This window comes from Erinaceus europaeus, chromosome 2 (genome assembly GCF_950295315.1).
Source record: "Erinaceus europaeus chromosome 2, mEriEur2.1, whole genome shotgun sequence".
Taxonomy (NCBI): Eukaryota; Metazoa; Chordata; class Mammalia; order Eulipotyphla; family Erinaceidae; genus Erinaceus; species Erinaceus europaeus.
In genome coordinates, this window is record NC_080163.1 from 115,927,912 (window position 1) to 115,942,733 (window position 14,822).

Below are 14,822 nucleotides of genomic sequence, written 5' to 3' on the forward strand. Positions count from 1 at the left end.
AAAGTAGAGCCCAGATAGTTTAGTTTTTGTTTTACTAGACTAGAAAGCAAACACAGATTTGCACATATTTATAAAATACATCCCACACAGTCCCAGTGACTTTATCTACCTGGAAAGGAATTGACCTCAGTGCAGGTTCTAACTACATAGAAGTAATGTACTCTCACAGCTGTCTTTATAAACACAGGGGAATGTGTGTTTGTGTTTTCTTAAACTGACCCAAAGGCTCTAAATTCATAAGCACGAGGACCAGGGACATTCCTTAAGACCCCACTGGGCCTGAAGAAAGTATCTTTGTGACTTGAAATATTCTACAGATCACTGAGGAAAACTGAACAGCATGATATTTGCCACCTCAGAACTGTACCTTCTCTTTCTACAGTAATAGAGGGATAAGACTGATGCTCCTACCTACCTATATTGTTTTCTCTTTTATAGCAAGAAACTAGAAAGATTCAGAGTCACCAAAACCACATTTAGAGAACAATATTTAAGAGAAAAATGAGCAAAAGGTATGCAGTGGTACATAACAGAATACAATAATAAAAAAGGAAAGAAATAACCAGCTTCATCTATAACTGTGTATGACCCTGAAGGTGGAAAAGCAATTTCTGACCACGACATAATGTCTTTGGTTGGGGGCTTTAATATTAGTCTCTGTAGAAGTTTTATTGCCTTTACCAGGAAACATCTTTCCACAATTCATAACTAGAAAAAAATAAAGTGACATTTATTTCAAAGACCCAACCAAACATTTCCCACTGCATGGTTTTAAAATGTTTTCTCCCTCCTCTAGTCTTATTGCCTTTTTAATCCAATCTGGATAACTCTAGGAACTTTTCGTTTTTCTTTCATAACACTAAAAGGAAAGTGTAACGTGGTAAGGATTCATTTAAATTCTTCCAAACCTTGACAGTGGATTTCCCAGTAATTTCAAATAATTTTGGAAGATATACAAGCAAACATACAAATCCTCTATAAGCACATATATAGAACCATCTGACTGTGACTCCCATTATCATGTAATTGGGATAGGCCAAGTCACTTATGCAGAAGCAGTGTTTCTGCTAATTGAACATTATGAACTTTATGATAATGTAACTTTTTAAAAAGTGTGCTCTGTAATTCTAATAGATATCCCAAGTGAAAAATTGATTTAGAAATAGAAAATACACTTTCAGAAATGAATTAAACTTCATACTACAGAAATAGAAAGCCAACCCCTCTCTGCAGGTGGGGAGCTGAGGGCTCCCAACAGCATCCTTATGCCAGTCCTTGTGCTTTGTGCCTCGTTCACTTAACCTGCTGCACTACTGTCCAGCGCCCACGATAAATTATTTTAATGTTAAATAATTTTATTGTTGAACTATTGTCAGGAATGTTTACTATATAGTAAACAATCATGTTTGCATGCATGCACAGAGCATGCACAGAACATGATGCCATTCCCTGATCTAGTTCATGGTTGTATTTTCTAGATGGGACTAGAATCTGTTCAAAATAAGCATGACCAAGTTATATATGGATCTCATGTGTCTCCAGGAAAGGAAATATTTCACAGCTTCATTTTTTGGGGGAAAGTGTGTGTTATTAGTTCCTCTGCCTAACAGGAGTGCCTAAGCCACAACTTTGTACCTGCAACAGTGTGGATACTAAATCCCCATTGACCATATTTCAACCCCTCTCTCTCCCTTTCTTTGTAGCATCAATAGCATCAACTTGCAATGATCCCAGCATGCCCCAGAATGGCACCCGATATGGGGACAGCAGGGAACCTGGGGACACAACTACTTTCCAGTGTGACCCTGGCTACCAGCTTCAAGGGCAAGCGAAGATAACCTGTGTGCAACTGAACAACCGATTCTTCTGGCAGCCAGACCCTCCCACGTGCATAGGTAGTATGCAGCAGAAAATCAAAGTTTTTATATTTGAGAGTGAGTGCATGGTATCACAAAAATGGCTCTGTAACTCTAGTGCTTCTTCAGAAATACTTCAAAGTGTCCTATATGTACCCTGGATCTCCCATATGATATGGAATTTGTGTCATAAACCCTTAAACTTTCTTTTATTAAGTGGCATGAAGGAAAGCAGTTTACTTAGTATACAGTAATTGACACTTATCTAACATCTCATATCCTTAACAAATCTTATGAGAATATAAGCCAATCAAATTACTATAACTGAAAGTTCTGGGTGGCTAAAATTCATTACTCTACACTGCTCTCCTCGTTTTTAATATAGAAACATGCCCCGAAGCAAACACTACTCAGTAAAAAGGACTTTCTCTTTTCATATGGGTTTCTATAATATCAGTACATTTAAAATAGAATCCTCCAAACTAGAAATGATTCTACTTGTGTCAAAATGCAGATAATAGGAAAACTTGTTTCTGAAATTCACTAGACTTTGATGTCTTGACCTCATGGGAAGAATATCAGTTTATTTTACAGACTCTGGTTATCCAAGATATCCTATCACAACTATGATTTTAAGACAATCCAAGTTTTATATAAACTAGTAGCTGTATTTAGATTGCCCTTCCATTCAATTACATATTGAACCATAGTTAGATAATTTCATCTTATGTTTAAAAGGAAACTACTAAACTGTATTATTTTAATGAACTGTCCCAGTTTGATTTGTACTTTTTTATAATCTGTTTGGAAAAAAATGTTCATTTAATTAATCTGTGAAGAGAGGGAGTGATAATGAAATGGTATGCACATAGTTAATGGGCCATTTTGCATAGGGTGACCTTGAGGGTATTTCATGATTTTAAATAATTTTTAATGTCATATACAAAGGAGCAGAGAAATTCTCAGGGGTACTGTAGAGCTGTAATATCTAGCTTTCCATTCATTGCAAAAACTCTTATCACAGTATTCTGAAGATAAATGAGATTTGAGAGCCCTACTTATTAGCATGTTCAGCCTTGTCTGAGAGCCATCCGTGTTTATTTAATGTTTTGTGCTGCATTTATATTTCATACATTTTGTGAGCACCGTCCTGTGTTTTATTTTAAGCTGACTCACCAGAAGACCAGGAGATGTCTACGTGTTTCTTTTTTTAAAGTAGAGTAATTACCTATAAATACAATGATCATTTCCAACCAGTGTCCTATTTTTAAATTAGAAAAGGGCTTTCTTTTCTTTTCTTTTTCCCACTTTGCATGATTTTAAGCACAAGGAACACATACTGAAAAGCAAGGCAGCTGTAGGTTAATCCCATAAAGGTAATTTCTGTTTACTTACATTTAAGCATTAATTATAAAATGTTTTCCCAGTTAATTTATAGTTTTGTTGTTAGTTCATTTTAGCTACCTCATTTTTGACCAGCGACTAGAAAATTCATACTTTAACAGTAAAAGTACATAATACTTCATCTGCTTTAAGTAAAAGTCAAACTACAATCAGTTGCAGGCAGTTAAATACCTAATTTGTTGACAGGCTGTCTCTACACTTAGGTGTCATGTACAGAAAAAAAAAAAAAACATATTTGGGAATGAATGTTATCTTCTCATTACATTGTTAGCCTTCTGTTCTCCAGGCCCTAAATGACACTGGTGCTTTCTGTAAGAAACTTAGCCTCACAATCTCATCTGGTCACTCTGAACACTTATATGTGTGTTCAGAGGATATATGGGGATATAGTATGGTCTTTAATTTTTAAAAACCTCTTCCTTAGTGAAAAAGCACTACATGTTTATTGCAAAAGACTCATAAGGTATCTTTAAGGGAGATAAAGCAAGAGAAAATATCTGTCATCTTGTTACCTGGAAAAAATTATTATTAATATAAACACAAACATGTATAACCAGACTTTATGATGATGTGATATGTATATATAATCTATTTAAAATATGCATTTAAGTGACAGTATCCTGCATGATTATTTTGTAAATTGCACTTTTTTACTTTGCCAGTACATGAGTGTCTTCTTGCATGATACATAATTTCTTTTTAAATTTTAATTAGTGATTTGACATAGTTTTACATAATTATAAGATTTCGGTGATATTATTTCATACCCATCCATACATCGTGTGTGTAGGTCACCATATCCTCCACCAAGGAAAGTCCTGTCTTCCACCTCTGATAGTCACCATAAGCCTCACAATGTCTGAAAGTGTTTGTTTATCTCCCCATGACATATATGTTCTACTATGTAGTTTTAATGCTATTTGGACCGATCAATCTTACTTTCACTATCCCTTCTTACTATATGCACAATGAAATATTTCAATCCTTTCCACATTATGAAGATCTTGATAATGGATACACAGATTGAAACATAATCTGTGATTATTTGTAAATCACATGCTTCTACAAATTTACCTATTTCTATAGAATTTGAAACATTTTTAGAACTTAGAACAGCTGACCAGTTCACACTGTTCTTACTCATGCATGAATGTATATTCTCTGACATTACATATCTTTTAGGTATGTTATTTAATCTGCAGAAAGTGATATTTCCTTGATGGTTTAATTAGTATTTTAAGTCAGTAGTAAAGCTGAAGTGATTTTAATTTCATATCCTTATAGACCTCTTGGACTTGCTCTTTACTGCTAATTACTGGCCTTTCTATTAGTAGTAGCTGTATCTTTCTTATTTGCCTTTCCTTTCTCCCTCTTATAAAAATTCCCAACCTCTCACCTGTAATATGTTACTCATTATAAAACAGTTTAGAGAAAATATGATAATTTAAGTACTGTGATAAAAAAATCTTGCTGAGAAACTGCAGTATTTCATAAGAAGTATGTTTAAAATAAGCTTATTCGTGAATGTATTTAGAATTTGTGTACTTATTAAATTTACAATGACTTAGCTCTTTTCACATGGTAAAAGTTTTGATAGAAAATTTATCTTATAAAGTAAGCAACACTAAGTATTTTTTGGTTCAAGAACAAAAATTGGGGACTGGAAAGATAGCTTACCTGGTGGTGTGCCTGCTTTTCTATGTGAGTGACCCAGGTTTGAGCCTATCTTCCAGTGCACTGGAGGAAGCTTCAGTGCTGTGATCTGTGTCTCTCTGTCTCTCTCTCTTTCTCTCTCTCTGCAATGATAAGAAAGACAAGTTTGCCTATCAAGAACTTGAATTTATAGTTATTGATTTTAATAGGAACCGAGAGGAGAGAGAGAGAGAGAAAGAGTCCTGTAGCACTGATTCACCACTGATGAAGCTTTCCACCTTTAGGTGGGGAATGGGGGCGTCAGCTAGGTCCTTGTACATTGTAATTTGTGTGCTCTACTGGGTGTGCCCCTACCTAGATTTCATTGTCTTTATAACAAAAATATAAATGCATGTTGAAAAATATCTGACTACAGAAGCAATTTAAATTTATTATTACCATCTGAAGGTCTTTATAATGAGTGACATTGTAATCAGATAACATTGTAAAGGGTGCTGTTCAAGATCAGCCTCTGATTGAGATGCATCACCAAAATTTTGCGTGAATGTTGCATTTGGTTTGTGATTATGGGATATGAGGAGAATAACCTAAATCCTATATAGAGCAGATAACAATGAGAAATACATAGAATCACATATATTCCTTTATTCACAGATGTTTTGGTCTGTTAACTAGAATCAAATACAGCTAAGCATGACCAAAGTGGGCAAAAGATACATAGATGATTATTGTAACACATGAAGCACACTTTCTAGAATAAGTAGTGTCTTTATAAACTTTAGGAAACTACCAAAGACTTAATTACACCATAAAATGATATTAATGGGATTGTTTTTCCTGCTCAGGTATGTAAATGAAGTGTGTGTGTTCATGTGAGTGCATGCTGTGGTGTGTATGTGTGTGTGTGTCTTTGTGTCTGTATATGTGTTTGTGTGTCTTCATATGTGTGCATGTATTTTCATTACAGACATATGAGAGATTAAGGTAATCTGTCCAGTTAAATTTTAAAAGATTATAATTCCATTAAGTAAAATTTTATTTGTCAGCATTTTAGAAATTCTACCTCAAAAATTGGTGGGACTTTGTAGAAAACTGCTTAATTGCATGACAGATGTACAGACATTTTGGTCCTAGATCTTGCTCTGGATAATTGCCTATATCCCAATACCTAGTACATCTGATGAATTGCATCGTGTCTCACTTCATGTTAACTGTGTCTTCTCTTGACCTATCTCTTTGTGACAGCGGCATGTGGAGGTAACCTGACTGGTCCAGCAGGTGTGATCTTGTCACCTAACTACCCCCAGCCATATCCTCCTGGGAAAGAGTGTGACTGGAGAATCAAAGTGAACCCTGACTTCGTCATTGCCTTGATATTCAAAAGGTACTGCTCCTAGTCGAATACTTTTGTTGGTTGAATTTTCAGTGTCAGTCCCACAGTTTACATTGTTTATCCCAACAAAGTTTGTTTGTTTGTTTGTTTTTTAAATAGAAGCCCTGGATCTAACAGATATCACACCGGGCTTCAAAACAACATCAATGTAAACATGTTCCTTAGCTCTAGAACATCCTAGAAGTGTTAACATATACATGGCTTTGTTAGAGTTACTGTGAAACACTGTTTTGCATACAATGTGTTTCATATGAGAAGATTTAATTTATAAAACATTTCAAGAAATGTTATAAAAAGTAATATAGATAGATACATTTAATCTAATGTGTCAGTAAGGCCTTTAATTTCTCTAAATGTAGGGAAGATCATTCATTTCCATAATGCACTTAAATATAACACCTGAGGTAGCACTGTTATTATTATTATTATTATTAGAGAATCAAAACTTAATAGAACTTTTAAAATGAAAGCTCTCCAAGTTTGGCTGGAGTAGAGCATTGAATTACTATATACTGATCTTCAAAATAATTGCTAACTTCTTTCTCTTCAAGTAGATGTTAAAAGTTTAAATATTCAAATGATTTTCCTAATGAACTCTATAGAAATTTCATACCATTAATATTGTGTCTGTTACATGCTTTTTTCCAAATTCCAAGATCTTTGAAACTTTACATCTTGATTTTTGAACTAAATTAGAAGTGACATTTTAAAAGACAAGTGGCCCTATAGACTGTCCTATTGATCTCTTAGCTTCCCAGGGCCAAGTGATCTAATTATATTTATTCATCTCTCAACTGCATTCATTTATTTTTCTTGAGATTTTTACATCAATATTCTAGGCCTGGTGGTGATTATATTTCACTTTTTTCCTCCTGATGAGATTTGAGTCACTATCATTTTAAACCTCTGTGAGTCTGAATTTTAAGTAGTTTGATAAGCCATCATTTCCTGAATTTACTCAAGCTGCTATAAATTACCAGTTGATGAGTACTTTATAATGCCACTCAGCTATTGAACAAAGTGTCTGTGGGTTGTATTTGTAGATATCTATTTGGTTTTTATCAGTGCTATATTATGTTAGCACTTAACCTCAAACCAGGTGACACCACTAGAGCCAAGGGATTAAAGTAAATTCACAGCTGAAAGTCTTCTAGAAAACAGACCCTATTGGGCTGTAGTTTCCTCATATCTCCTCATGTGATACAGACTAATTCTCAAGGTGTCCAAAATGCAGGCCCTTTCATAGTATAAAAGCAACTTTATACAATAAGCATGCTCATTGAAATGTCCATAACTCTCCAGAAGAAGATATACCTAGAGCAAAATCTCTGAAAGTTCTCTTCTGGTTGTTAGATTCTAAAAATCAGTAGTCTTATACAGAGACACAGAAAAATTACACAGCTGTGTTTTTTTCCTGAGACTTGGTATCTCATATTTGCTGGGAGTTCTGTAAGATCTAGAAACAGATCTGTTTAAGGACAAGTGTGCCCATCCCTCAAACAAACAGATTGGGGGTTTGCTGCTCACCATGTCACTGTGCTAAAGGATTAACAAAAGTCAGGGGTCCTCCTTATATTACATAGCTACACCTTTCAAAATAGTCAAAGTACAGAGTCAACCTAAATGCAACCAACAGATGCCTGGATAAAGAAGTTATGGTATCTATACTCAATGGAGTATATTGAGTATACTAACTGAGTATATACAGTAGTTATTAAAAAGATGGCATTGTATTGGTCAGGACATAATGAATAGAACTGGAGGTGATTATGCTAAGTGAAATAAGTTTAAAGGGTTAAAGATAGGAGTTGGATGTAGCACAGCAAGTTAAGTGCAGCTGGCGCAAAGTGTAAGGACCAGCGTAAGGATTCCGGTTTGAGACCCCAGCTCCCCACCTGCAGGGGAGTCCCTTCACAAGTGGTGAAGTAGGTCTGCAGGTTTCTATCTTTCTCTCCCTGTCTCTGTCTTCCTCTTCTCTCTCCTTTTCTCTCTGTCCTATCCAACAACAACAACATCAATAATAACTACAACAATAAAAAAAATCAAGGACAACAATAGGGAATAAATAATAAATAAATACTAGAAAGGAAAACTAAAAAAAGGTGAAAGATAACTACTAGAAGATAGGGAATTAAAAAAAATAAATGATCTTGGAAAATAATTATAACTAACCAGATTCTTTTTTAAAGTATTACTATTGCCACCAGAGTTATCACTAGTATCAGTGCTAGCTAGCACTACCAATCCATTGCTCTCGGTGGCCATTTCTGCCATTTTTTCTTTTTTTTTGGTTTTCCTACTTTATTTTCTAGGACAGAATAGTTGTGAGGGGATTGGGCAGGTATGTAGAGAGAAAGACACCTGCAGACCTGCTTTACCACTTGTGAAGGGTCCCCTCTGCAAGTGAGGAGCAGGAAATTGAACCCAGATCCTTGTGTATGATACCATGTGCACTCAACCAGGGGTGCCACTTCCCAACCCCCTGAACTGACTTAAATTCTGAAGGATATGATAGTTATCAGAGAGACTAGAAGTTAAAGAAGAGAGAGTTCCATCTGGTGTGATGTTGCAGGAACTTTGGTAACAGTGGGGATACGTTGTGTACACACAGACTCATAGACACACAAAGGTATAACACCATACACATGAAATAATAATATTATAAACTAATGTTAAATTAATTTTAAAAAGTCTAGAATACTCTTTTGGAGTATTGGAAATGTGAGGAGCCTACACTTTCTAATAATAAAAGACCAAGGGTCATAGGACCTGTGACAGAGCAATGCCAGCCTCATATCAGCACAAGAGACAGTGAATGTTTTTATTGTCTGCCCATATAGACTATGGACCCAGTACTTTTACAGTGGGAACTACAAATGAACTGGATTTCAAAGCTTCCCCAGATGTCGGCCTCTTCTTGGGACTCCTAGAACTATATTACTTAAACAAATGGAACATGGGCTTAAGCAGATGATTCATATTCAATATTTTGTGGGGTTTATTTTAATAATTTTATAGGGGGATTAATGATTTATAGTATAATTGTTGACATATGGGTACAATTTCTTTTCTACCCATCATAGGTGTCTACAGAACATTCTCTCTTCCAACTTAAATCCTTCCCCACTGTCATGCACCAGGACCCAACACCTTTTTCTCCCCCTCCCTTCCTCTTCTCTCTGAGGATTTCCAGGATGCTGATTTAAGGGAATCAGAAGAAGATAGAGAAGTGGAGGCTATGTAAGAGAGAAGGCAGGAGGGCATTAGATAATCAATGATGGTGATGTTTGAAAGTCAACCTCCCTTCTCTGCCCATTTTTATCAGCCTTTATTTACCTCCATACAGATCATTTATCATATACAGATAGAACAGTTACATTTATAAAAGTAAAACCAAATAATCCAAGCAATAAACAAACAAACAAACAAAAAAACACTTCCACAAAGTCGGTAACATCAAAGATATATTTTTAAACTCTTCAAATAAAAAAGTGTTGTATCGGTGGATATGCCTCTTTTTTGAAGCCTGTTCTTTCAAGCAGCATTCATTACCCATTTTATAGTCACAAGGAAGGGATATTTTACATATGTGTTGTAAGGGTCCATCTTCTTTCACATTTTCAAAGCTCTACATTATTGAATATTCTTAGTATCTAGAATACTATAGTATTTATTGTAATTGATGTTAAGAAGTATTATCATTTTGACACAATTGTTATAGTTAATTTTTGGATTGCTTGCACACAAGAGCAAAAGAAAAGTCTCTGCATACTCTTGGAGTCAATATTATAGGAGAGAAGAGAAATGCATATGCATATCTATAAGGTGCATAATACGATTCACATTCTTTCCTTCTAGTTTCAACATGGAGCCCAGCTATGACTTCCTGCATATCTACGAAGGAGAGGATTCCAACAGCCCCCTTATTGGAAGTTTCCAAGGCTCACAAGCCCCAGAGAGAATAGAGAGCAGTGGCAACAGTCTGTTCCTGGCATTTAGAAGTGATGCTTCTGTGGGCTTGTCAGGGTTTGCCATCGAATTCAAAGGTACCAGTATATGCTTAACTTGTGTGGAAGTAGATTTGTATCAAGAGTGTTGATGATGGCATTCACTCACAGTTTTGCATGTCTATTAATTCCATAGAGAGTTAGCATTGTGGGGCCCTGGCTTTAGGTCACCTAGGTAAACACTCACATTACAGTGCACAATGACTCAAGATCAAGCCCCCAGACCCCATCTGCAGTAGGAAAGCTTTATGAGTCGTGAAATAGGGCTACAGGTGTCTCTCTGTCTCTCTCCCTCTCCGTTTCCCCCTCCCCTCTCAATTTCTCTCTGTCTCTAGCCAATAATAAAAATATATTTCTCTCTCTCCCTCTCTATTTCCCCCTCCCCTCTCAATTTCTCTCTGTCTCTAGCCAATAATAAAATATATTTTTTAAAAAATAAGAGTTACCATTGTTCTCATGTGTCTGAAAAGTGTAGAGTACTTTCCAGAGACATATTTCTACCTCATCTGCAAGAGAAAAAGTGGAGAAAAACTATTTTCTTGATTCTGGACCATTAAAAATATTATTTGTACAACATAAAATTCAGTGACATTGAAGAACTATTTTAATATTACTAAACCTCCTGAACTGAAAAGTGGAACCAAATATTAATTGTAGAAATGAAGGATTTGCTATCCAAAATCTTAATGAGTGTCACCAAACAAAGATGTACCATCAGTATTCACTGAACAGTAAACACACAGTAAAAGAGTTCTCACAAAGGTGATCCTATGGGGATGGCAGGGGTGAGAAATAGCTGACTTGAAGGGCTCATGGCTTTTCATGTGTGAAGCCTAACTCGAACCTTGGCACTATACTGGGCTACGAAAATACCAGGGGAAGTGTCCATGCTATAGTGTCTCTCCCTCTACTTCGGCTTCTCCTTCTCCCTCTCCCTCTCCCTGTCCATCTCTATCCATCTGAATAAAAAAGTCAGTACAGGAGCAGTAATATTGTTCACACATGAGATTCTACCCTCACTCCCATCAGATAGTCTGAGCAGTCAACAGGTGTCTATGTGGACATGTTTTGGGAAACCCTCGTTATTTCACGGAGATAAAACACTTCTGGGTTCTCTATCTATCTATCTCTCCCCTTCATTGAGACCCGGTGATTTTATTACTCCAGGGCCAATTTTCTCCCGTCAGATACATATCTATATCTATATTTATGTAACTTGATATATAACTATTTAACTATAGATATAAATACATAGATTTATATATATAAACATGGAGAGATAGAAATAGAGAGACACCACAGCACTCATGGATTACTTTTGCCTATAAAACTCACTTGTGGTGCTGGACCTCAAACCTAGGCTTCTTATATAGAAAGGCATGCACTCTGCCTAATAAGCTATCTCTCAGCCCCACATTGCCATGACTGAAGCACAACAATCTGGTGTGGAGAATTAGCTAACTTAGCTGGTACACTATCCAGATTGGAACCTATTCCAACACACTGAAAGAAACTTTGATGCTGTAGTGTCATTCTGTCTCTCTCTTTGAAAAAATAAAATAAAAATCAACCTGGAGTGGTAGAGCATCAGTGAAAATAAATACATAAATAAAGTACAAAATTCAGGAAATGAACTTCACCTTTTGTAGAATCAATTTATTTCAGTACCAAAAGCAATAATAAAAAAAGATTGGTGTATAAAAATATAACACTGCAGTTTTCTACGTGAGTGAAAGTAATTCAATAGACAGTCTGTATCAAATGCAATTCTAAAATAAGAAGTACAATTTATTAAAAGGGAATTTTTCATATGTTCTATATAAATAACTTAATGGTTATTAACTTGATTCTTCTTTCTGTGATGTTTAATTATCTACTTGGTAATTATTAACTTGGCAGTTATTTCTGTGATGTTCAATTACTATCTGGCAATTATTTCTATGACATCAAAGTATTAACTTGGTAATTAACAATTTGGGAATCAATCAATCAATTTTGACCACTTCTTATATGCTGACGTTCTAAGAACTAAAATAAGAGGCCAGGTGGTGGGTCAGCTGGAAGATTGCACAGGTCACCATGTGTGTGCACTTGAATTTAAGCCTCTGGACCCTCTGGGAGTATGAAATCAAGGTCTTATGAGATGCAGAAGGTGGGAATTCTGGCTTCTGTAATTGCTGGACATGGACATTGTCAGGTTGATCCATGCTCCTAGCTCATTTCACTTTTTTTTCTTTTTTAAATTAATTTATTATAAAATGGAAACACTGACAAGACCTTAGGATAAGAGGGATAGAATTCCTAGCACCAGAGCTCTGTATCCCATCCCTTCCCCTGATAGCTTTCCTATTCTTTAACCCTATGGGAATATGGACCCAAGGTCATTATGGCATACAGGAAGTGGAAGGTCTGGCTTCTGTAATTGCTTCTCCACTGAACATGGGCGTTGACATGTCAATCCATACTCCCAGTCTGTCTCTCTCTTTCCCTAGTGGGGCAGGGCTCTGAGGAAGTAGAGCTCCAGGACACACTGAGGGGGTCATCTGTCCAGGGAAGTCCGGTTGGCATCATAGTAGCATCTGGATCCTGATGACTAAAAAAGAGTTAACATATAAAGCCAGACAAATTGTTGATTAATCATGAACGTAAAGGCTGGAATATTGCAAATAAAGATTTTGGGCCTCTGTTGGGGAAATAGCTAGTAGGTCTATTTTAGGTCTATATTCCAAAGGGCCCATGACTTTATTAGTTTTTACTTGAGCCTAGCATCTGCTATGCAGGTGGACCCAAATTATTGTCTGGGGAGATGATGGCATGGCTGAGAAAAGGGCTAGAAACCTGGATCAGGGAAGAGAGTAGATCCCAAATACTGGAAAAGTGTATTGATGTCGTTGACTATAAATCCCATCAATTTGATCTGAGACCCATATTCAGCATAGGAGCCCTTGTAAGCTCTCCATTGCTGTAGGTCTGAACTTGCATTCTGTGGTCATCAGTAGGAGCATTCTGAGTTGCACCAGTTTCAGGACCCATCTTCTTCAGGTGGTAGATCCAGTATGTTATCCAACCCCCCTCTGGAGGATGGAACATTCTCTGTTTCCAACCCTTTATCAAACAAACAAAAAGAAAAGTTAAATTAATTAAAAAACTAAAATAAATAAGCAAGTAGTCAACCAAATGTAAAATAAGTTAAGGTTCCTGCCCTTATGAAACTGACATTTTTTTTTTATCTTTAATAGAGAAACCACGAGAAGCCTGTTTTGACCCAGGCAATATCATGAATGGGACAAGAATAGGGTCAGACTTCAAACTGGGCTCCATGGTGACCTACCAGTGTGATTCTGGCTACAAGATCATTGACCCTTCATCTATCAGCTGCGTGACTGGAGCTGATGGGAAACCTGCTTGGGACCAGGCTTTGCCTTCCTGTAGTGGTACGTGTGCAAGCATTCTTTCTCAATAAGAATCCTCCTTGCAGTACAAAATCTCTGTCTAAAGCATCTTCGAGCTCTTGCTTTGCCCAAATGGGCTAATGTGGGCTGTTTGGCTTCTCTCATTGTTTGGTTCAACAGGTGTGTTAGTCCTTCTTGTAGCTTTCTGGGAGGGAGTATTATATTTTACTGAAAGGATACCATTTTTAACTTCTATTTTTTGCAAAATCTAGGTTATTTCTACATAAGAAGCACCAATAAGTGATCTTTGCATATGCTCTCTATGTGTCACACACACATGTATGTGTGTAAAGGTTTGATTTCTTGCTGAAAACACCACTGTTGCAAGTCTTTGTTCATTTAGATTAGAAAATAACCTGCTTAATATGTTAATCGCCACCTAGTGAGCACAAGCTTATTTTTTTTCTTCTGTTACTATGTTAGTATGCAATAATTTCTGACCTGAGAATATCCATACCTATTTTTTAGACTACACTGTAGTAGAGACAGAATAATTATCAGTATTATTGGATTGTTAGGAAAGTCATGAGGTATTTTCTTAGGCAAAAAAAAAAAAAGTGTCATGGAATTTCCAACAATCAAATATTTCAGAATTAAATGGACATGAATGAGATCATCCTATTCACAAAAGTCTGGCCTTGTCTGAAATAGATTATGTAGCTGGGGTGCTTCTCTTTGAGCTTTAAGGAGGAACATATAGGCACAGGACAATTTATTTGTGCTTAACCGCTGTACTACCGCCTGACTCCCTACAGGACAATTTATTAAGGTACTCAAGTTCCTAAAAGACCATTGCAGTTTTGTCATTTTTGGCTTTGAAGTGGTATACATATATTGGTCTACTCTGTTATCATAAAGTAATGTTCTTTAATCCTATCCTTGGACAAAACAAATCTTTGTAGTTACACTTTAGTAAACACATAAGATGGCATCCTTGATAAGATGCCTCTCAGAATGTGGGCATCAAAATGTTACCCTAGTGGTGATTTGTTTTTTCTTTTCATTTATATCTACTTAATTTTTGAAATAGATGACTTTCTTAAGGTGGAGAAGGAAC

General features: G+C 36.1%; 1 protein-coding gene across 1 annotated transcript in view; it reads left to right on the forward strand.

Annotated features, from left to right (window-relative positions):
- CSMD1 (CUB and Sushi multiple domains 1) overlaps positions 1–14,822 on the forward strand; it is a 1,841,590-nt gene that overhangs the window by 1,637,114 nt on the left and 189,654 nt on the right. Inside the window, exons 27-30 of the mRNA XM_060184943.1 lie at positions 1,704–1,895; positions 6,159–6,297; positions 10,165–10,352; positions 13,553–13,747. Of these exons, the coding sequence (XP_060040926.1) occupies positions 1,704–1,895; positions 6,159–6,297; positions 10,165–10,352; positions 13,553–13,747 (714 nt within the window). The remainder of the gene's footprint in view (positions 1–1,703; positions 1,896–6,158; positions 6,298–10,164; positions 10,353–13,552; positions 13,748–14,822) is intronic.